At 44.3% G+C, this 17,478-nt stretch overlaps 1 protein-coding gene across 1 annotated transcript in view; it reads left to right on the top strand.

Annotated features, from left to right (window-relative positions):
- Positions 1-17,478, top strand: part of ches1 (checkpoint suppressor 1) — a 67,015-nt gene that overhangs the window by 44,106 nt on the left and 5,431 nt on the right. Inside the window, exons 3-4 of the mRNA XM_076084217.1 lie at positions 1,339-1,490; positions 9,297-9,355. Of these exons, the coding sequence (XP_075940332.1) occupies positions 1,339-1,490; positions 9,297-9,355 (211 nt within the window). The remainder of the gene's footprint in view (positions 1-1,338; positions 1,491-9,296; positions 9,356-17,478) is intronic.

Genomic DNA, 17,478 nt, shown 5'->3' on the forward strand with positions numbered 1-17,478 from the left:
ATCTTACACAAAATGAACTTCAAAAGTCAAATAATAACATTGAAAGGCTTTCGCAGAGTAGGATAAGAGCTGAGGAAATGTAAGGATGTTTTTATTTTAACAATGGGGAACTTATTGGAACACACGTGATCAATCATGTGATCCTCTTATACGTTGCTCTTACACCACCTCATATTCTTCACTTTTTTTTAGATGTTGCAATTTGGCTTTTTTTTCTCATGAATTACTGATGACTTTACCAAAAAGACTGCAACACGTCTTCCCAGAAACACTGTCCTCCATGACTCTTTCATAGGGACTGTGTTTTGGGTAGAAGTAGTGGATTATCCACAGTAACAGGGACATGTAGAGGAACTGTTGGATTTTTTAAACGCGCCAAAAACATCTGAGATCTCTCATCCCAGGCAAATGTAACCAAAATGAACTGCAAAGCAAGACACCACGAGAGAAAAGTGAGTTTTGGTGAACGTTTGACTGTTGGGGAAACATTAAGGTGTATTTCTCATCTACTTCAATACAAAACGCTCCTCAGGTTTTAGAATCTGTCTCCAATTAATGCTCACACGCACGGCTCTGGCATGTCTGACATTTCCCTCTTAATAGATTCCTTGCAGTATTTACAGAAATCAGAAGCCCGCACTCATGACATCTCCCCACCCTGTAGCCTGTACCTGTATCATATCACAGAGCACTACAAAGTGAGCTGAACATGAGCCACGACGGCTTTCATTTTATATTTACTTTGCTCCCTCCCCCTCCTCCTGCCATCCTCAGTCTCTGCCGTACACAAACTCCAAATTGTGCCACGTTCAGATGACAAGGCAGATGAAAGCAGGGAGAAGGCATGAGAGGTACGGGGAATGTATTTTCATAGCGGCCCGTCTGAGATCCCTCCCTCCTCTATAATCTATAGGCTGGTTTCACTCCGATTGGGAGCCGACAGCTTCATTAGGTGGGGGGGGAGCTGCTTTGATCTAAAAATACACACCATCATCGCCTCTGGAGTGGAAAAAAGTGAAAGAGTTTCCCTGTGTCTTAATCAGAAAAAAAAGCCCCCAGATTATTTTCCGAAGAGCAGCAGAGGATTGGAAAATGAAGGATGTATTAATTCTTATTCCTCCGAGTGTTATCGTCCTCGGAGTAAGGGAATGGTTGCTGTGTGCACAGGTGGTTTGGTAAATAAGAACCCGGTGTGTGCAGGGGGTGGACGGCGAGCTTGTGCTTGGGCTTTGGACCTGTTGTCTCACATCAGTGTGCTGTGCTGTGTTTGTGATGTGCTTTGAGGGGCCCGCTAGCACTTCCAATAACTTCCCTCTCATCTTTCTTTCTTTCTTGCAGAGCATAGGGAAAGGCTCTCTGTGGTCCATAGACCCAGAGTACAGGCACAACCTGATCCAGGCGCTGAAGAAGACGCCGTACCACCCCTACTCGCCCGGCCTGGCCACGCCCTCCACCTCCCCTCCCACCCTGCCTCAGACATTTCACCACAGGTGAGACAGAGCAGCTGATTGGTTGATTGATTGATGAGTTGGTATGTACAGACTTTATTCTGCTGGAAAACGGTTTGAGAGTTTGTATTAGACTCTATGATTGTATTGCCTATTTTTGCACATCACTGTGCGGTTCAGTAGTTGTTAGCAAAGTTCTCTTGCAAAGACAGTTACATCTGGGTCCTGCAGGTCTGTTTTTAGTATCCTCCTCAATGGTTTAACATCTTACTATATAATATATACAGTTGTGTGAAAAAGTGTTTGCCCCCTTCCTGATTTCTTATTTTTTTGCATGTTTGTCACTTAAATGTTTCAGATCATCAAACAAATTTAAATATTAGACAAAGATAACACAAGTAAACACAAAATGCAGTTTTTAAATGAAGGTTTTTATTATTAAGGGGGAAAAAAAATCCAAACCTACATGGCCCTGTGTGAAAAAGTGATTGCCCCCCCCTGTTAAAACATAAATTAACTGTGGTTTATCACATTTTTGGAAGGCTGAGTTCAATTTCTCTAGCCACACCCAGGCCTGATTACTGCCACACCTGTTCTCAATCAAGAAATCACTTAAATAGGACCTGCCTGACAAAGTGAGGTAGACCAAAAGATCCTCAAAAGCTAGACATCATGCTGCGATCCAAAGAAATTCAGGAACAAATGAGAAACAAAGTAATTGAGATCTATCAGTCTGGAAAAGGTTACAAAGCCATTTCTAAAGCTTTGGGACTCCAGCGAACCACAGTGAGAGCCATTATCCACAAATGGCGAAAACATGGAACAGTGGTGAACCTTCCCAGGAGTGGCCGGCCGACCAAAATTACCCCAAGAGCGCAGCGACGACTCATCCAAGAGGTCACAAAAGACCCCAGAACAACATCCAAAGAACTGCAGGCCTCACTTGCCTCAATTAAGGTCAGTGTTCATGACTCCACCATAAGAAAGAGACTGGGCAAAAATGGCCTGCATGGCAGAGTTCCAAGATGAAAACCACTGCTGAGCAAAAAGAACATAAATTTTGCCAGAAAACATCTTGATGATCCCCAAGACTTTTGGGAAAATACTCTGTGGACTGACGAGACAAAAGTTGAACTTTTTGGAAGGTGTATGTCCCATTACATCTGGCGTAAAAGTAACACGGCATTTCAGAAAAGGAACATCATACCAACAGTAAAATATGGTGGTGGTAGTGTGATGGTCTGGGGTTGTTTTGCTGCTTCAGGACCTGGAAGACTTGCTGTGGTAAATGGAACCATGAATTCTGCTGTCTACCAAAAAATCCTTAAGGAGAATGTCCGGCCATCTGTTCGTGACCTCAAGCTGAAGCGCACTTGGGTTCTGCAGCAGGACAATGATCCAAAACACACCAGCAAGTCCACCTCTGAATGGCTTAAGAAAAACAAAATGAAGACTTTGGAGTGGCCTAGTCAAAGTCCCGACCTGAATCCGATTGAGATGCTGTGGCATGACCTTAAAAAGGCGGTTCATGCTCGAAAACCCTCCAATGTGGCTGAATTACAACAATTCTGCAAAGATGAGTAGGCCAAAATTCCTCTACAGCGCTGTAAAAGACTCATTGCCAGTTATCGCAAACACTTGATTGCAGTTGTTGCTGCTAAGGGTGGCCCAACCAGTTATTAGGTTTAGGGGGCAATCACTTTTTCACACAGGGCCATGTAGGTTTGGATTTTTTTTCCCCCTTAATAATAAAAACCTTCATTTAAAAACTGCATTTTGTGTTTACTTGTGTTATCTTTGTCTAATATTTAAATTAGTTTGATGATCTGAAACATTTAAGTGTGACAAACATGCAAAAAAATAAGAAATCAGGAAGGGGGCAAACACTTTTTCACACAACTGTATATAAAATATAATACGTGCTGTTGTCCCCTCCCATCTCAGCCATGGGCCGCTTTGCTTTTTAAAGATGTTTTTTAGCACCTAACTTCTTATCAAACCATCCCCTCTGTGTAGTGTATTAGTATATAATGATTTGTAATTGTTCTAGGTCCCCTCAAGAGGACTACAGACTTGTTTTGTTTTCTCTGACTTTTGAAGCTTGTGTAGTTTTGGGTGACATTTTGGTTCAGATGAAACTCTATCAGAACGGGGCGGGACATGCAGCATTATGTGTCAATTAAGGGGCATTGATTATGCAAATGATCCAATCCCAGACACACACACGCTCTTTAGTGTATTGAAGAGAGTTCGGTGGATCAGATTTGAAACATGTACCATCGAGCCTCACGGAAAAAAGTAAAGGTAGGTTATTAGAGTATGAAAATGTTATTGCATGAGGCTCATTTACTGAATTCATTAAGACTGAAAAAAACAAATGATTAACAATTTTGATAAATAACTGTTTAAATGAATTATTTAATTTCAGTAATTTTCCAACTTAGTAAAGTAAAGATTTGTTGCTTTTCTCTTTGAAAAACAAAATATTGTTTGGTTTCAGTTGAGATGAATGATTCTTAGACTGTGGTTATTTCTTATAAAAGGTTTAGTTATGGACTTGTGTACTTCTTTTGGGAACACAATTTAGCAGGGAAATGGAATTGCACTTTAAGCAATTTTATATTGAAAGAACAGAGAACAGTGTTGTTTACTTGTGGAATGAGTTATATTAATGTTACCAGAGTCAATTCTGAGAAATGCTTTGTATTTATGTGATAAGGGTATTTATGTAATTTAAGTCATTGAGAATCAAACGATAAAACTCTCTCTCTCTCTCTCTCTCGCTCTCTCTCTCTCACTCTCTCTATTTGTCTGTCTGTCTCTCACACTCTCCCTCTCTCCCTCTCTCGCTCTCTTCCCCTCTCACTCTCCCTCTCTCTCTCTCTCTCTCTCTCACTCTCTCTATTTGCTTGTCTGTCTCTCACACTCTCCCTCTCTCCCCCTCTCACTCTCCCTATCTCTCCCTCTCTCCCTCTCTTCCCCTCTCCCTCTCTCTCTCTCTCTCTCTCTCTCAATCTCTCTGTTTGTCTGTCTGTCTCTCACTCTCTCACACTCTGCCTCTCTCCCCCTCTCACTCTCCCTATCTCTCTCTCTCTCCCTCTCTCCCTCTCTTCCCCTCTCACTCTCCCTCTCTCTCTCTCTCTCTCTCTCTCTCTCCCTCTCTCTCTCTCTCTCTGTTTGTCTGTCTGTCTCTCACTCTCTCACACTCTGCCTCTCTCCCCCCCCTCTCTCTCTCTCTCCCCTTCTCCCCTCCCACCTGGCCCGAGGCGTTGTGTAGCTGACCCGCCCCATCCTTTCCTTAAATCTTTTTGCACGCTGTTTTCATGCAGCAACACTTCCATCCCTCCTCCTATCTCCTTCCCCCTCAGGCACATCACAGGTAAAAGTGCTGCTTGCCTTTTTTCCCCCCTCTCCACGTGTTCACTTGCTCACTCCCTCGCCCTCTCCGCAGCACATCCACTCCATCCCCCTGTTCTGCCTCTCCTCCGTTCCGCTTCTCTCACTCTCTTGTCTCCTCTTTTAATGTCCCACACACCCTCCCGCTCATCCTCAGGCATACATTACTACTGGTGGGGCACTTCTTTATTTATCCCTGCTGTGATTTATTCCTTCTCTCTCTCCACCACTTTATCATTCAATTAAATCCTCCTTTGTCTACATTCACGTCATTCTTTCCACACACACACACACACACACACACACACAGCATCCACCTTGTTTGCTCCGCATTCCCCTCCCCTCCTCTCCTCTCCTGACCTCTCCTCTACCCTCCATCCTAACCTCTCGGTTTCCGTCTCCTCTGCCCATCCCTGTGGATATGTCAGCAGGAGGTACCATTAGTCCTCTTTTTTCCTATCTTCTGTTTGAACCCTTTCTCCCTCTCTCTCTCGCTCTCTCCGCATACCCCACCACCACCACCACCACCGCCCCGCCCCAGTTGATCTGGGCAGGTTGGCTTGCAGAGCCAGCGGACTGTGTAAGACAGAATAATTGGTTCACCATAAAATGTAAAAGTGTCATTTTGAACAATGAGGTATGGGGAATTGGAACAAATTGGAGGCCGGATTCGGAACATGAGGAGGAAGGGGAGAGGTGGGGTGAGAAGAGGTTGGTGAGTGGGTGTGTGTGTGTGTGGGGGGGGGGGGGGGGCATTTGCATGGTGACACACAGTGGGAAATGAGAGAGTGAGGGTCCCTTGTGATGCAGTAGATAAAGAGCATGCTTTGTGTCTGTTGTGTATGACAGTGTGTGTACTGTTTGTGTACAGTGTGTGTGTGTGTGTGTTATCTCACTAGCCATTGTTCTCCTTTACGGCATGGTTAATTGTTTGTTTTATAAAATGTCATAAAAAGGTGAAAATGTCCATTTCAGTGTCCAAGGTCAAGTCTTAAGATCTTTTCTCTGATTGAATAACCAGCATCACTCAAGTCTCTGCGAGCTGACTCTTTTATATCATCCTCAAATGAATGGAAAGCAGCGGCTGTCTGGAAAGTCAAATGGAAATCAATCTAAGAATTGATGGTGTGCTGTAGAAATTGGCCAGCAGCAACGTGAAGCACCCGCACAGCGTGTACAGTATGGCCAATTTGTTGCTAATGGGCTAAAACATGAACACCACTTGTATGGTCCTCTAACCTCTCAGGTTGCACCATGTGCTGCTGGATCCACATCCCACAGTTCCCAAAGATTCCCAGTATTTCTTAACTTTAAAGCCTCTTTAAAGAGTTGAATTTAAGGAGACATCCGGGTTCAAGAGGCACAGGGTAATTAATATCAGCTTGGAGTTTTATGTAATCATTTTGAACAATAGGGGACTGAAGGTCAGGACTTCTACTTTTACTTTTTATGACATTAGATAATTATCAAACGTGTATTGCCTGGAGCTCGCAGATCAATGTGCATGAGGAGTGGAACAGAAGTTCATTGTTGACAGTTAATAGTTGTCCAGAGCTTTCAACTGTAGCTCACTGTCTTCATCACAGTTCATAGTTGTTATGGAGATGGATATGACACAAGAAGACTCCATGAAGACCATGTGATACAGCTGAAAACCTTGAAAAAAGAAAGCTAGTAAGCGGATCTTGAGTTAGGATTGCTTTGTCGAGTTTCTTTTTATTATTTCTGTTCACAAATTAAAAATCTTCCCTTTCCATTCCGCCCAATATACTATTCAGTATACCATAAGTCCAAATAGACAAGTCAGTTAACATAAATGTTCTGTTTAATCTTGTATAGTATAGTGGGTCTTAAGGATTGGATTAGAAGGTATTTAGGGATCAAATCTAGTCGGAGGAATGCTAAAATGAATGCACTAAATCCAATTTAGTTTATGTTAGAATACGGAAGATTAAAAGTTGCCTTTATATATAAAGTAGTAGGTTCAATCAAGATACTACAAGATATCTGACAAGAGCACTCACTCTAAAGAATATTATGTTCTGAAGTGTCATGGCGGTGAAAGGCTGCACGGTGTCAAGGACCGTCTCAAGCAGGTCTACACAAGCCAGAAGTGAAAGATGACGAGATGATGTATGAAGAGAGAAAGAGGGAGAAGGAAGAGATGAAGTAAAGACGGAGAGCTAGCAGAGAGGGGAGGGAGGGAGGGAGAGCCATGATGCTTCTTTGTCCTCTACTCTGTCGCTCACACCTCTCGCTTTTTCATGGACCACAATAAGTCACACCGCTCCAGCCGACCCCCACCTGCAGTTAGTGTCAGCGTGTGTGTCCGCATGTGTGATTGAATCTGCATGTGTGTTAGTCAGAGCAGTTATGTGTTTCAGTCCAACTGTGTGTGTGTGTGTGTGTGTGTGTGGAGGGGGGGTATGGGTAGGAGGTCAGCTCCATGGTGCATTCCTTCACACCCCATCAGCATCTGGGTGAGAGGAGGGGATGAGATAATGGATGGAAGAAGGAAAGGGTGTCTCAAGGGGATTGAGGAGGAGCTCTCTCCCTCTTTCTTTCTCTCCCACCCTCCCAAAAGATGAGAGGAGATGTTGGGGAGGGGGGGGGGGGGGGGGTGCAGAACGAGCGTCTGCCACGAGTTTAGCCCCTCGCCCACTACATTAAATGCACAGGGTTACCTTGGCAACGGGAATGCCGCCATGGCAACACATGTAGTATAAGGCAGGTGCTGTCGCACTGTGAAGCCATTTGTAGAGAGAGAGACACAGACAGAGAGAGACAGAGAGAGACAGAGAGACAGACAGACAGAGACACAGACAGAGAGAGAGAGAGAGACAGACAGACAGACAGACAGATAGAGAGACACAGACAGAGAGAGAGGCAGACAGAAAGACAGAGAGAGACAGACAGACAGACAGACAGAGAGAGAGCAGGGATGGGAAGAGAGACAGAAAGAAAGAGTGAGAAAAGAGAGGGGAGAGAGAGGGGAGGGGGTGTAGAGGGAGGGGGAGAATGAGATGGGTGGGGGTGGGGTGGTAGGGAAAACAGACAGGCTGTTAGCACAGGAAAAATATGTTATCGCCGTGGCAACGCAATGTGGCAACTCTCCATGGCAACAGCAGGTGGCTCAGGGCTGAAATTTGCGTTCGCTGCTTTTGCTTTTTTGTATTAGTGTGTGTGCATGTGTGTGTGCGGGCGTGTGTGTGGGTGTGTGTGTGTGTGTGTGTGTGTGTGTGTGCATGTGTGTGTGTGTGTGAGTCCATCTTACCCCTGCATCTGGTGAGGTGAGAGCGCATCACAAGTGCAGACGTCCAAATCCTCTCATTCAGCAGCTTAGCAGAACATAAAACAGGACTCATGTCACAAAGGAAACTCTCTTGATGAGTGGAAACAACTGGTTCACAACGTCCCCAGGTGTTTTCTACCCTGTGTGTGTGTGTGTGTGTGTGTGTGTGTGTGTGTGTATACACACATATGATCCATGTTGTCAGACACCCTACAACTGTTTGAGACCAGCCTGTCTAGCTACAGAGAGAAAGGAGAGGAGCAGTCAGACGTGTTGTCTAATGGAGAGCTAAAGACCACTCAACCTGGAAGAGCTCTACAGCCTCTCCCTCTCTCCCCCTCTCTCTCTCTTTCCCCTTCTCTCTCTCTTTCCCTTTCTCTCTCTTTCTCTCTCTCTCTCTCTCTCTTTCCCTTTTTCTCTCTTTCTCTCTCTCTCCCTCTCTCTCTCTTTCCCTTTCTCTCTCTCTCTCTCCCTCTCTCTCGCTCCCCCCCCCCCCCTCTCGCTCTCTTCCTCTCTCTCCTTATCCCTCCATCTTTCTCTTCTCTCTCTTAAAGTCTTAACATCATGGATCCAGCAGACCTGTATCTATTGTCTTCTTGTGTGTTCATATGTGTGAGTGAAGATGTCTCCGTCTATGTGAGAAATGCCATCATTACCTCCCTCATTAGTGGTGCAATGATCACCTAAACTGCATCCCCGGCTTTGTGTGTGTACCTCTGTGTGTGTGTGTGTGCATGCGTGTGTGTGTGCGTGTGTGTGTGTGTGTGTGTTTTAACATGTCAAACTGTACGCATGCCCATCTTACACATGCCTTTGTGACATAACGCGTGTTGAATGTGTGTGTGTGTTGATGACGTTTTAGTTTTTTTATGTCTCAATGTGTGTGAATGGACTGGTGGCGGGCGGGGGGGTTTGTCATGAGAAATTAACCCCATGGACTACAGCGGCGAGGCTGTAATTCTCTGAGGTAATCACAGGGAATAATGGCAACAGTGGGACACCCGGGAATCTAATCACTATAATCAGAAGCACTGGCTTATGGGCTCAAATTCCTGCCTTGCTATCTGCCTCGTGATGAAGCCTGCCGGGCTGGTTGGCTGCTGCAACATGATCAAATGGTTGACCAGTTTTCTCTTCTCTCCCCCCCTCTTCTTTTCTAGTCCTCCATTGTGGTCGGGGAGTCCCCTCTTCAGAAAGAACGGAGGAGTTCTCCTACAAGGTACCGTTTCACCTCTGCAAGTCTTCTACTGTATGTGTGTGATCTCCCGCCTCTTTCTTTCTTTCTCTCTCGTTCTCTCTCTTCTCTCCCTCTCTCCTCCCCCCTCTACGGATGTGCCAACTCCAATCATCTCAATTCCAAATCCCTCTTTTTAGAAGCGCACCTTGAGAATACCGAGTGCTGAGTTCTGACACTTGGCTCGGCGCCAGAAGAGGAAAGCTTTTTCTACGGAGGCGTATTTGAAAGTTTAAAAAAAAGAAGTGATAGAGACACAGTGAGGGAGGGAAAGAAAGGAAGGGGAGAGAAAATCTCAGCTTCAAATCAGAGGCTGAGATTTTCCCTGGCCTCCTCTTCTCACTCAACACAACATACCGTCTCACTCTTTTCCTCCTGTTCACCTCCTTTTCTCTGTGTTTCCCATTATCCCTCTCCTCCTCTTCCTCTTACCCCTGACCTCCTCCCTGGTGGCTGGACAGCAGTTTAATGGACATTCAATCCCAATCAGGGAGCACTCCGGGAGCTCGCTGGGCTGCCGAGTCCTAAATGGAGGGGGAAATGGATACATTAGGCGTCTGCGGTGCGCCCTCCATCGCCGCTGATAATGGAGTAGTAATGGTCAAGGAGCTGAGGTTGGAGAGAGTGTCTGAAAACCTGGACTCCCTCTAGACGCACACAATGTGAGAGTGATGCTTCTGAGCGGCTGGACAGCTGGACGGATGGGCGTAGAGGGAGACGGTCAGGAAGGGAGACTTGGATTGCACATGTGACAGGGGGAGACAGGAGAAGGGAACTTTTTAAATGTGTGACGTGTGTTTGGAAGGAGAGGGTGCAGAATGGTCGAGCATGACATTCAGAGGCAGCGGGGAGAAGGAAAGTTGTGACAGACAGCCAGAGGCAAAGACAAGGATGGGGGGGGGGGGGGGGGGGGGCTGTTAGTGCCCTCCGTTATTACTTCCATTTCCCATTCCCAGAGCTCTCAGAGCTGAGGTGAGCTGAAATCCCCCCCCCCCCCCCCCGTGGCCCAGCACCGGCTCAGGATGAACACCAGGACCAGGCCTGGCAGCTGTGTCCTTAATCCAACCAGCACCCGCGGGTCATCATTCAGGAGCTCTAAATTATAGAGTGGTATAAGTGTTCCTACTTTATTTCAGGACTTTGGTCACCTGCTATCATTGAAGAAGTTCCCCTATCAGTTCCCTTCATTTAGAAGCCTTTGTTAACCTGAGCTTCAAGGAGAAGGTGCTTCCAGCTTCAGACATACAGTTGTGTGAAAAAGTGTTTGCCCCCTTCCTGATTTCTTATTTTTTTGCATGTTTGTCACACTTAAATGTTTCAGATCATCAAACAAATTTAAATATTAGACAAAGATAACACAAGTAAACACAAAATGCAGTTTTTAAATGAAGGTTTTTATTATTAAGGGGGAAAAAAAATCCCAAACTACATGGCCCTGTGTGAAAAAGTGATTGCCCCCTAAACCTACTGGTTGGGCCACCCTTAGCAGCAACAACTGCAATCAAGCGTTTGTGATAACTGGCAATGAGTCTTTTACAGCGCTGTAGAGGAATTTTGGCCCACTCATCTTTGCAGAATTGTTGTAATTCAGCCACATTGGAGGGTTTTCGAGCATGAACCGCCTTTTTAAGGTCATGCCACAGCATCTCAATCGGATTCAGGTCGGGACTTTGACCAGGCCACTCCAAAGTCTTAATTTTGTTTTTCTTAAGCCATTCAGAGGTGGACTTGCTGGTGTGTTTTGGATCATTATCCTGCTGCAGAACCCAAGTGCGCTTCAGCTTGAGGTCACGAACAGATGGCCGGACATTCTCCTTAAGGATTTTTTGGTAGACAGCAGAATTCATGGTTCCATTTACCACAGCAAGTCTTCCAGGTCCTGAAGCAGCAAAACAGCCCCAGACCATCACACTACCACCACCATATTTTACTGTTGGTATGATGTTCCTTTTCTGAAATGCTGTGTTACTTTTACGCCAGATGTAATGGGACATACACCTTCCAAAAAGTTCAACTTTTGTCTCGTCAGTCCACAGAGTATTTTCCCAAAAGTCTTGGGGATCATCAAGATGTTTTCTGGCAAAACTGAGACGAGCCTTTATGTTCTTTTTGCTCAGCAGTGGTTTTCATCTTGGAACTCTGCCATGCAGGCCATTTTTGCCCAGTCTCTTTCTTATGGTGGAGTCATGAACACTGACCTTAATTGAGGCAAGTGAGGCCTGCAGTTCTTTGGATGTTGTTCTGGGGTCTTTTGTGACCTCTTGGATGAGTCGTCGCTGCGCTCTTGGGGTAATTTTGGTCGGCCGGCCACTCCTGGGAAGGTTCACCACTGTTCCATGTTTTCGCCATTTGTGGATAATGGCTCTCACTGTGGTTCGCTGGAGTCCCAAAGCTTTAGAAATGGCTTTGTAACCTTTTCCAGACCTCAATTATAGATCTCAATTACTTTGTTTCTCATTTGTTCCTGAATTTCTTTGGATCGCAGCATGATGTCTAGCTTTTGAGGATCTTTTGGTCTACCTCACTTTGTCAGGCAGGTCCTATTTAAGTGATTTCTTGATTGAGAACAGGTGTGGCAGTAATCAGGCCTGGGTGTGGCTAGAGAAATTGAACTCAGCCTTCCAAAAATGTGATAAACCACAGTTAATTTATGTTTTAACAGGGGGGGGCAATCACTTTTTCACACAGGGCCATGTAGGTTTGGATTTTTTTTCCCCCTTAATAATAAAAACCTTCATTTAAAAACTGCATTTTGTGTTTACTTGTGTTATCTTTGTCTAATATTTAAATTTGTTTGATGATCTGAAACATTTAAGTGTGACAAACATGCAAAAAAATAAGAAATCAGGAAGGGGGCAAACACTTTTTCACACAACTGTACATATTGAGTTACATGTTTAAACCTTCAACTGCGTCACAACAGCAAACAGATTGCAGACACGGTCAAGCTTACACTTGTTTTTCTTTTTACAAGTACTTTTTTTTTGTAGTGCAAATTTGAGGTACTTTACTTGAGTATTTTATTTCATGTGAGGTCATATTTATACTTAATAACATTTAACATTTAACCGTTTTACTCCACCACATTTGTTTGACTTTACTTGTAATAAACATATAAGAAACATATAAAATGTGATGTATTGTTATGCACAAAGTAAAACTACCCAATATTTATCTTCAGCAGCTACAATATTAAAATACTGCTTACATGTTAATGCATCAGTAATAATCCAGTATTATGATATATCATAACAGGGATCAGTCTGCTGCATATTCTTCAGCAGTGGTGGAAATGTTATTCATGTAGAAGTATAGATATACTATATTACAAGTAAAGGTCCTGCATTCCACAAAATGAACTTCAAATATCTAAATTGTGCAAAATGCAGACTGGCCCCTTTCAAAGTGATTTATTATGTATTATGATATTATTACTGATACTAAAGCGTATTCATATTGCAGCTGGTTCGAGGTGCAGCTCAGAGGAGCTCTTTCATTCTGTTGAGATGTTTCTTCGTACATATAAAATAATCTATCGTGTGTAGTAGATCAGGGGTTCTCAACCTTCTGTAACTCACAGACTACTTCTGATTGTTCATGGATTTCTGAGGACAGCCTCCCCAAGTAAATGAGAAAATGAGAAAAAATATCCTGCGCTGTAAATATGTGTAATGCTGCTCTCAGCTGTAATGACTTCAACAAATATTGTGCTATTCGACTCACCATCATCATCTTAATCTGCTAAATTACTAGCTGTAAAATAGATGTGCTGGAGTAAAACCTTCAATGTTTCCATCTTAAATGTAGTGAAGTAGAGACTCACATCTGTATTTAAGTACAGTGTTTGAGTAAATGTACTTACTTACCTTCCGCAAATGTGCTCAACAACTTAACTGAAGACCTTCATTTGAAATGATTTAAGTATTTTTTTGGGTTCTGATATTACTTTTACTGATGGTTCTTCTGCACAGTTTGAGGACTAAATAATGCAAACACACACTTCATAACTTCACACACGACTTCATTATATTATACACTTATATGTAGGAGAAAAGGTGTCCTGCTGGTTAGTTAGCATCCGTGTGTTTAAAAGGCTTATTAAGACGCCATAGTTAAGTGTTGCTTACACTTTGTCACAGCACATGTCAGACAGCAGCCTCTCAGACGCTCAGCTGGAGTGTCAGATAGACGAGCCAGTTAATGTGCTAGCTCACCAGGGGGGGTGGGGGGGGGGGGGCGGCTCTTTTACAAGCGAGGGGCCACTTTTAAACGGCCAGGAGTGACCTTTGAACCTTTGGACCGTGTGTGTGTGTGTGTGTGTGTGTGTGTGTGTGTGTGTGTGTGTGTGTGTGTGTGTGTGTGTGTGTGTGTGTGTGTGTGTGTGTGTGTGTGTGTGTGTGTGTGTGTGTGTGTGTGTGTGTTGCTGCTCGCTCCTCTGCCGGCCGAGCGGAGAATGCAGCCTGCAGGACCATGTGGAACTCATTTAACAGGAGAGCAGAGGAGGCAGAGGAGAGACGGAGAGGGGAGGGAGGCTGCCCTGGAAAACAGGCAGGCAGGGAGACGTAGGAAGCAGACAGAGAGGCAGAGCAGCTGACCAGACATGGGGAAAAAGACAGACTATTTTCTCTCCAGGAAAAAGGCAGAGAAGCAGACAGACACCTCGTCTCTTCTGTATTTACATGTTTTTTTGCTACCAAGCCGAGCGCTGTTTTTTATTATTGCTTTGAGCTTATAAAAATGTATTGCTCAATCTCAGTGAGTGAGAACGGGCGGCGGGAGTGCTGCCTGCTCTTTCCCCACTTAGTTTGTCACCTCACCTCCTTAGCATATGTCCCAGGGTTCTTACCTGCAGGGACAGCGTGCACGCTGCGTCGGAGGAATGAGTCACCACTATACGTGGAAGCGACAGCCACGTCAACAGAGAGGGAAAGGAATCAACACGAGAGGACGGAATTAGAGAGACAAAGAGAAGGGTTTCACTGAGAAATTCAAACAGCGAAGCGTGGAGGTGGAGATACAGAGCACGCTCAGAAGAGAGGAGCGTTGTCTGTGCTTGTGCTAGGAGGGCGGTGTGTGTGTGTGTGTATCGAGGGTAAACAGTGGTGGTCAGGAGTGTGTCGCTGAGCTATGAGAGGCCATGTCAAACAGAGCTTGGTATTTCCTTTCCCCCTTTTTTCCTCTCTCTCCCTCTCTCCCTCTCCCTCTCTGCCTCTCTCTATCACTTTCTCTGCTGATGCATGATCTACCACTCTATGGCATGTGGAAGGGGAGCCGTTGCTATGGCAACCCAAAGCCTGACTAGAGCGAGGTGGGGAAGGAGGGGCAGGCGCACATCAACCCAGGGAGACCTAATGCACTGCCCACAGACACGCACACACACACACACACACACACACACAGCCATGCAGCGAGTGATCAAGATTACAAAAGAGACTCTGTGCAGGGACCTACTTATAAGGTTATGGAGAGCAGAGCTGGAGATATCAGGGGCAGAGCCACACTAACTGGAGTCAATAAGATTACTGTGGACACAGCTGGCCAGGGAAAGGCTGCAGAAACCCACCACCAACAACACACCACAAACAGAGCTATCATAATTCACCCGCGTGTCACCACATGAAAGAAGCACACGTTGTGGGAGGGTTGTCTGGGGGGCCTCGCCATGACAACCTGTATGTCTCCTCATAACATCCATCATAAATGAACTGAGATTTATTTTCAATAAAAAGCTTAAGCTGCAGTGTGTTGATGCAATGGTGAAACCTTCTTAGAGTTTGCACCTTAACAAATGCTTCAAACAGCAGGTCATCGTGTGCAGACTGACCCCAGAGATGAGATGACAGCTGTGTTAGTGAACTGGGATGTCTGTGGTGAGCAGCCAGCCCTGAGTAATGACAGCGCTTGGCTTAGATTTACACATACACTCTTCTTCTCATCTGCAACAGCAGCCAGTACAGATCCAGATGTAGAGTTGTTGCCGTGTTGGAAGCAGACACAAGAGCTCCATTCAGTCCACATGGTCCATATAATAACAATAAATAGCTGGATCGGTTATCGGTGACAGTGGGGTCATGTTTCTATATTATAAACATTATATGCTGTTTAAGTTTTAACCAATTTGTTGCTGCATTAAAAAGGTTTACATTTGAAGTGTAATTCCTGTTAATTTTGAAGATGTTTTACCAAGTTGCTGATTATTTTAATAATACGCATCAATTCAATAAATTCAAACCTATGTATTCATGTGTTAAATTTAGCTTTATGGAGTTAGAAGTAATGTTGAAGTCAAGCCTGATGTTACCTTACACATAAAGAATGATCCCAGTCTCTTCCACACACTGGTATCAGATTAGTACTCTGTATTGGCCGACACCCAACATCCCTATTCGCGAACACATCATCCTGATCTATTAAGGCAAGTCAAAAAGTATTCTGAAATTGAGATTTTGGGACACAAACTTTTTCACTCATTTGCTGAGAATTAGATGAGAAGATTGATACCACTCATGTCATATCTGAACAGTGAATATGAGGCCTGTTAGCTTAGTTTACAGTAAAGACTGGCAACAGGTGGAAACTGCTAGCTTGGCTCAGTCCAAGGATCATGAAATTCTGCACCCCATCACCTCTGAAGCTCTAATTCATACATTATATCTTGTTTGTTTATTCTGTACAAAAGCAGAAGTGTAAAAATGCCACGTTGTCTCCCTTCTCCCAGTCTTAATGCTAAACTAAGATTAACCGGCTGCTATCTCTAGCTTCATTTTTAGCGCACACACGAGAGTGGTATCGATCTTCTCGTCTAACCCTGAACAAGAAAGCGAATAAGCGTTCCCAAAATCTTGAACTATTCTAAGATGCAGATGTATTCAAAGTCAAAAAGTGAGATGTCAGTACAGTACGCAGGAGATGCATCGACAGAGGCTGCAGCTTTAAGTCTACCAGCTGTCAGATTGGATTAAGAGCGGCGGTAAACCGTGATCTCCAGGTCTCCCCACAGATTTTCAAATGGCTTCAAGTCCAGGCTTTGGGTGGGCCACTGAAAGACCTTCAGTGATTTTTTCCAAAGCCAGTCCATTATCCTGCATGTGTGCTTCAGGGAGTTGTGTTGGTAGAAGGGGAATCTTTGCTCCGTTCTGTGGCGTTGTCTTGGAGGACCTGTCTATCATTGGCTCTGTCTGTATGAAGCAGCCAACATGGTGCTGCAGTGTAGTGACAGCAGCTGATAGCCAGCTGATAAGCCAGTTGAAATGTTTGGCCGTCAGACCAGAGAAATCATTTTTCGTCTCATTAGATCAGAGAAAGCAGTATTTTGGTAAACTCCAGGTGGGTTACCATATGCTTGTTTATTCAGTGGAGTAAAATGGCTCTTAGATGGAGTGCTGGAGATGGAGTCCCTCTGGTAGAGTCTCCAGCTTCCTTCAATATTCAGTTGGTCAGCATGGACATTGTTCCACTTCCTCCTCCCCAACCTGGTTACTGGTTCCTACAGACGCACTGTAGTTCCTTGGTAGTTCCAGACCTTTTCTCCTTCGTGATGGAGCGCACTGTGCTCTTAAGAACTTTGAATACTTTGGCAATTTCTCTGCACTCTTTCCCAACAGCAGATGTCATGACTTCTGCATGGTCTGCTGAGGTCCTTCTGTTCACAGTGAACTGTCGGACTAATTGATACGGATGCATTTCTAATTCATCTCTTGTTCACCTTCAAGTCAAAGTGTAACTGGTAGAGGTGAAAATAAAATGATGTATTTAAGTGCTAAAACAATTATTTGATAGAAAACAAATTGCCAGAAACTATTTTGATGATTGATTAATAGTTTAAGTCATTTTTAAAGCAAAAATGCCCCAACTGCCTGTTATTAATGTTATGAAACAGACTATTTGGTTTTGCAGCCTTGATCGGATTAAAAACACAACTCATTTGAATATGCCGACTTGGGCGTTTGGAAACTGACAATTAGGTGAGAAAGATAATCTTCAGATTAAGGGTTGAAAAAAACATCTGGAATCATACTTAAATACTTCAGTTCTTAAAATACATGTCTTGTCAGTATTATATGTGGATTGCTTTAAAAAACAACAACATTTAATTAGTTCTAATCAGT

The sequence above is a fragment of the Anarhichas minor genome, unplaced genomic scaffold, assembly GCF_050575085.1.
Source record: "Anarhichas minor isolate MPS153535 unplaced genomic scaffold, ASM5057508v1 ptg000136l, whole genome shotgun sequence".
NCBI lineage: Eukaryota > Metazoa > Chordata > Actinopteri > Perciformes > Anarhichadidae > Anarhichas > Anarhichas minor.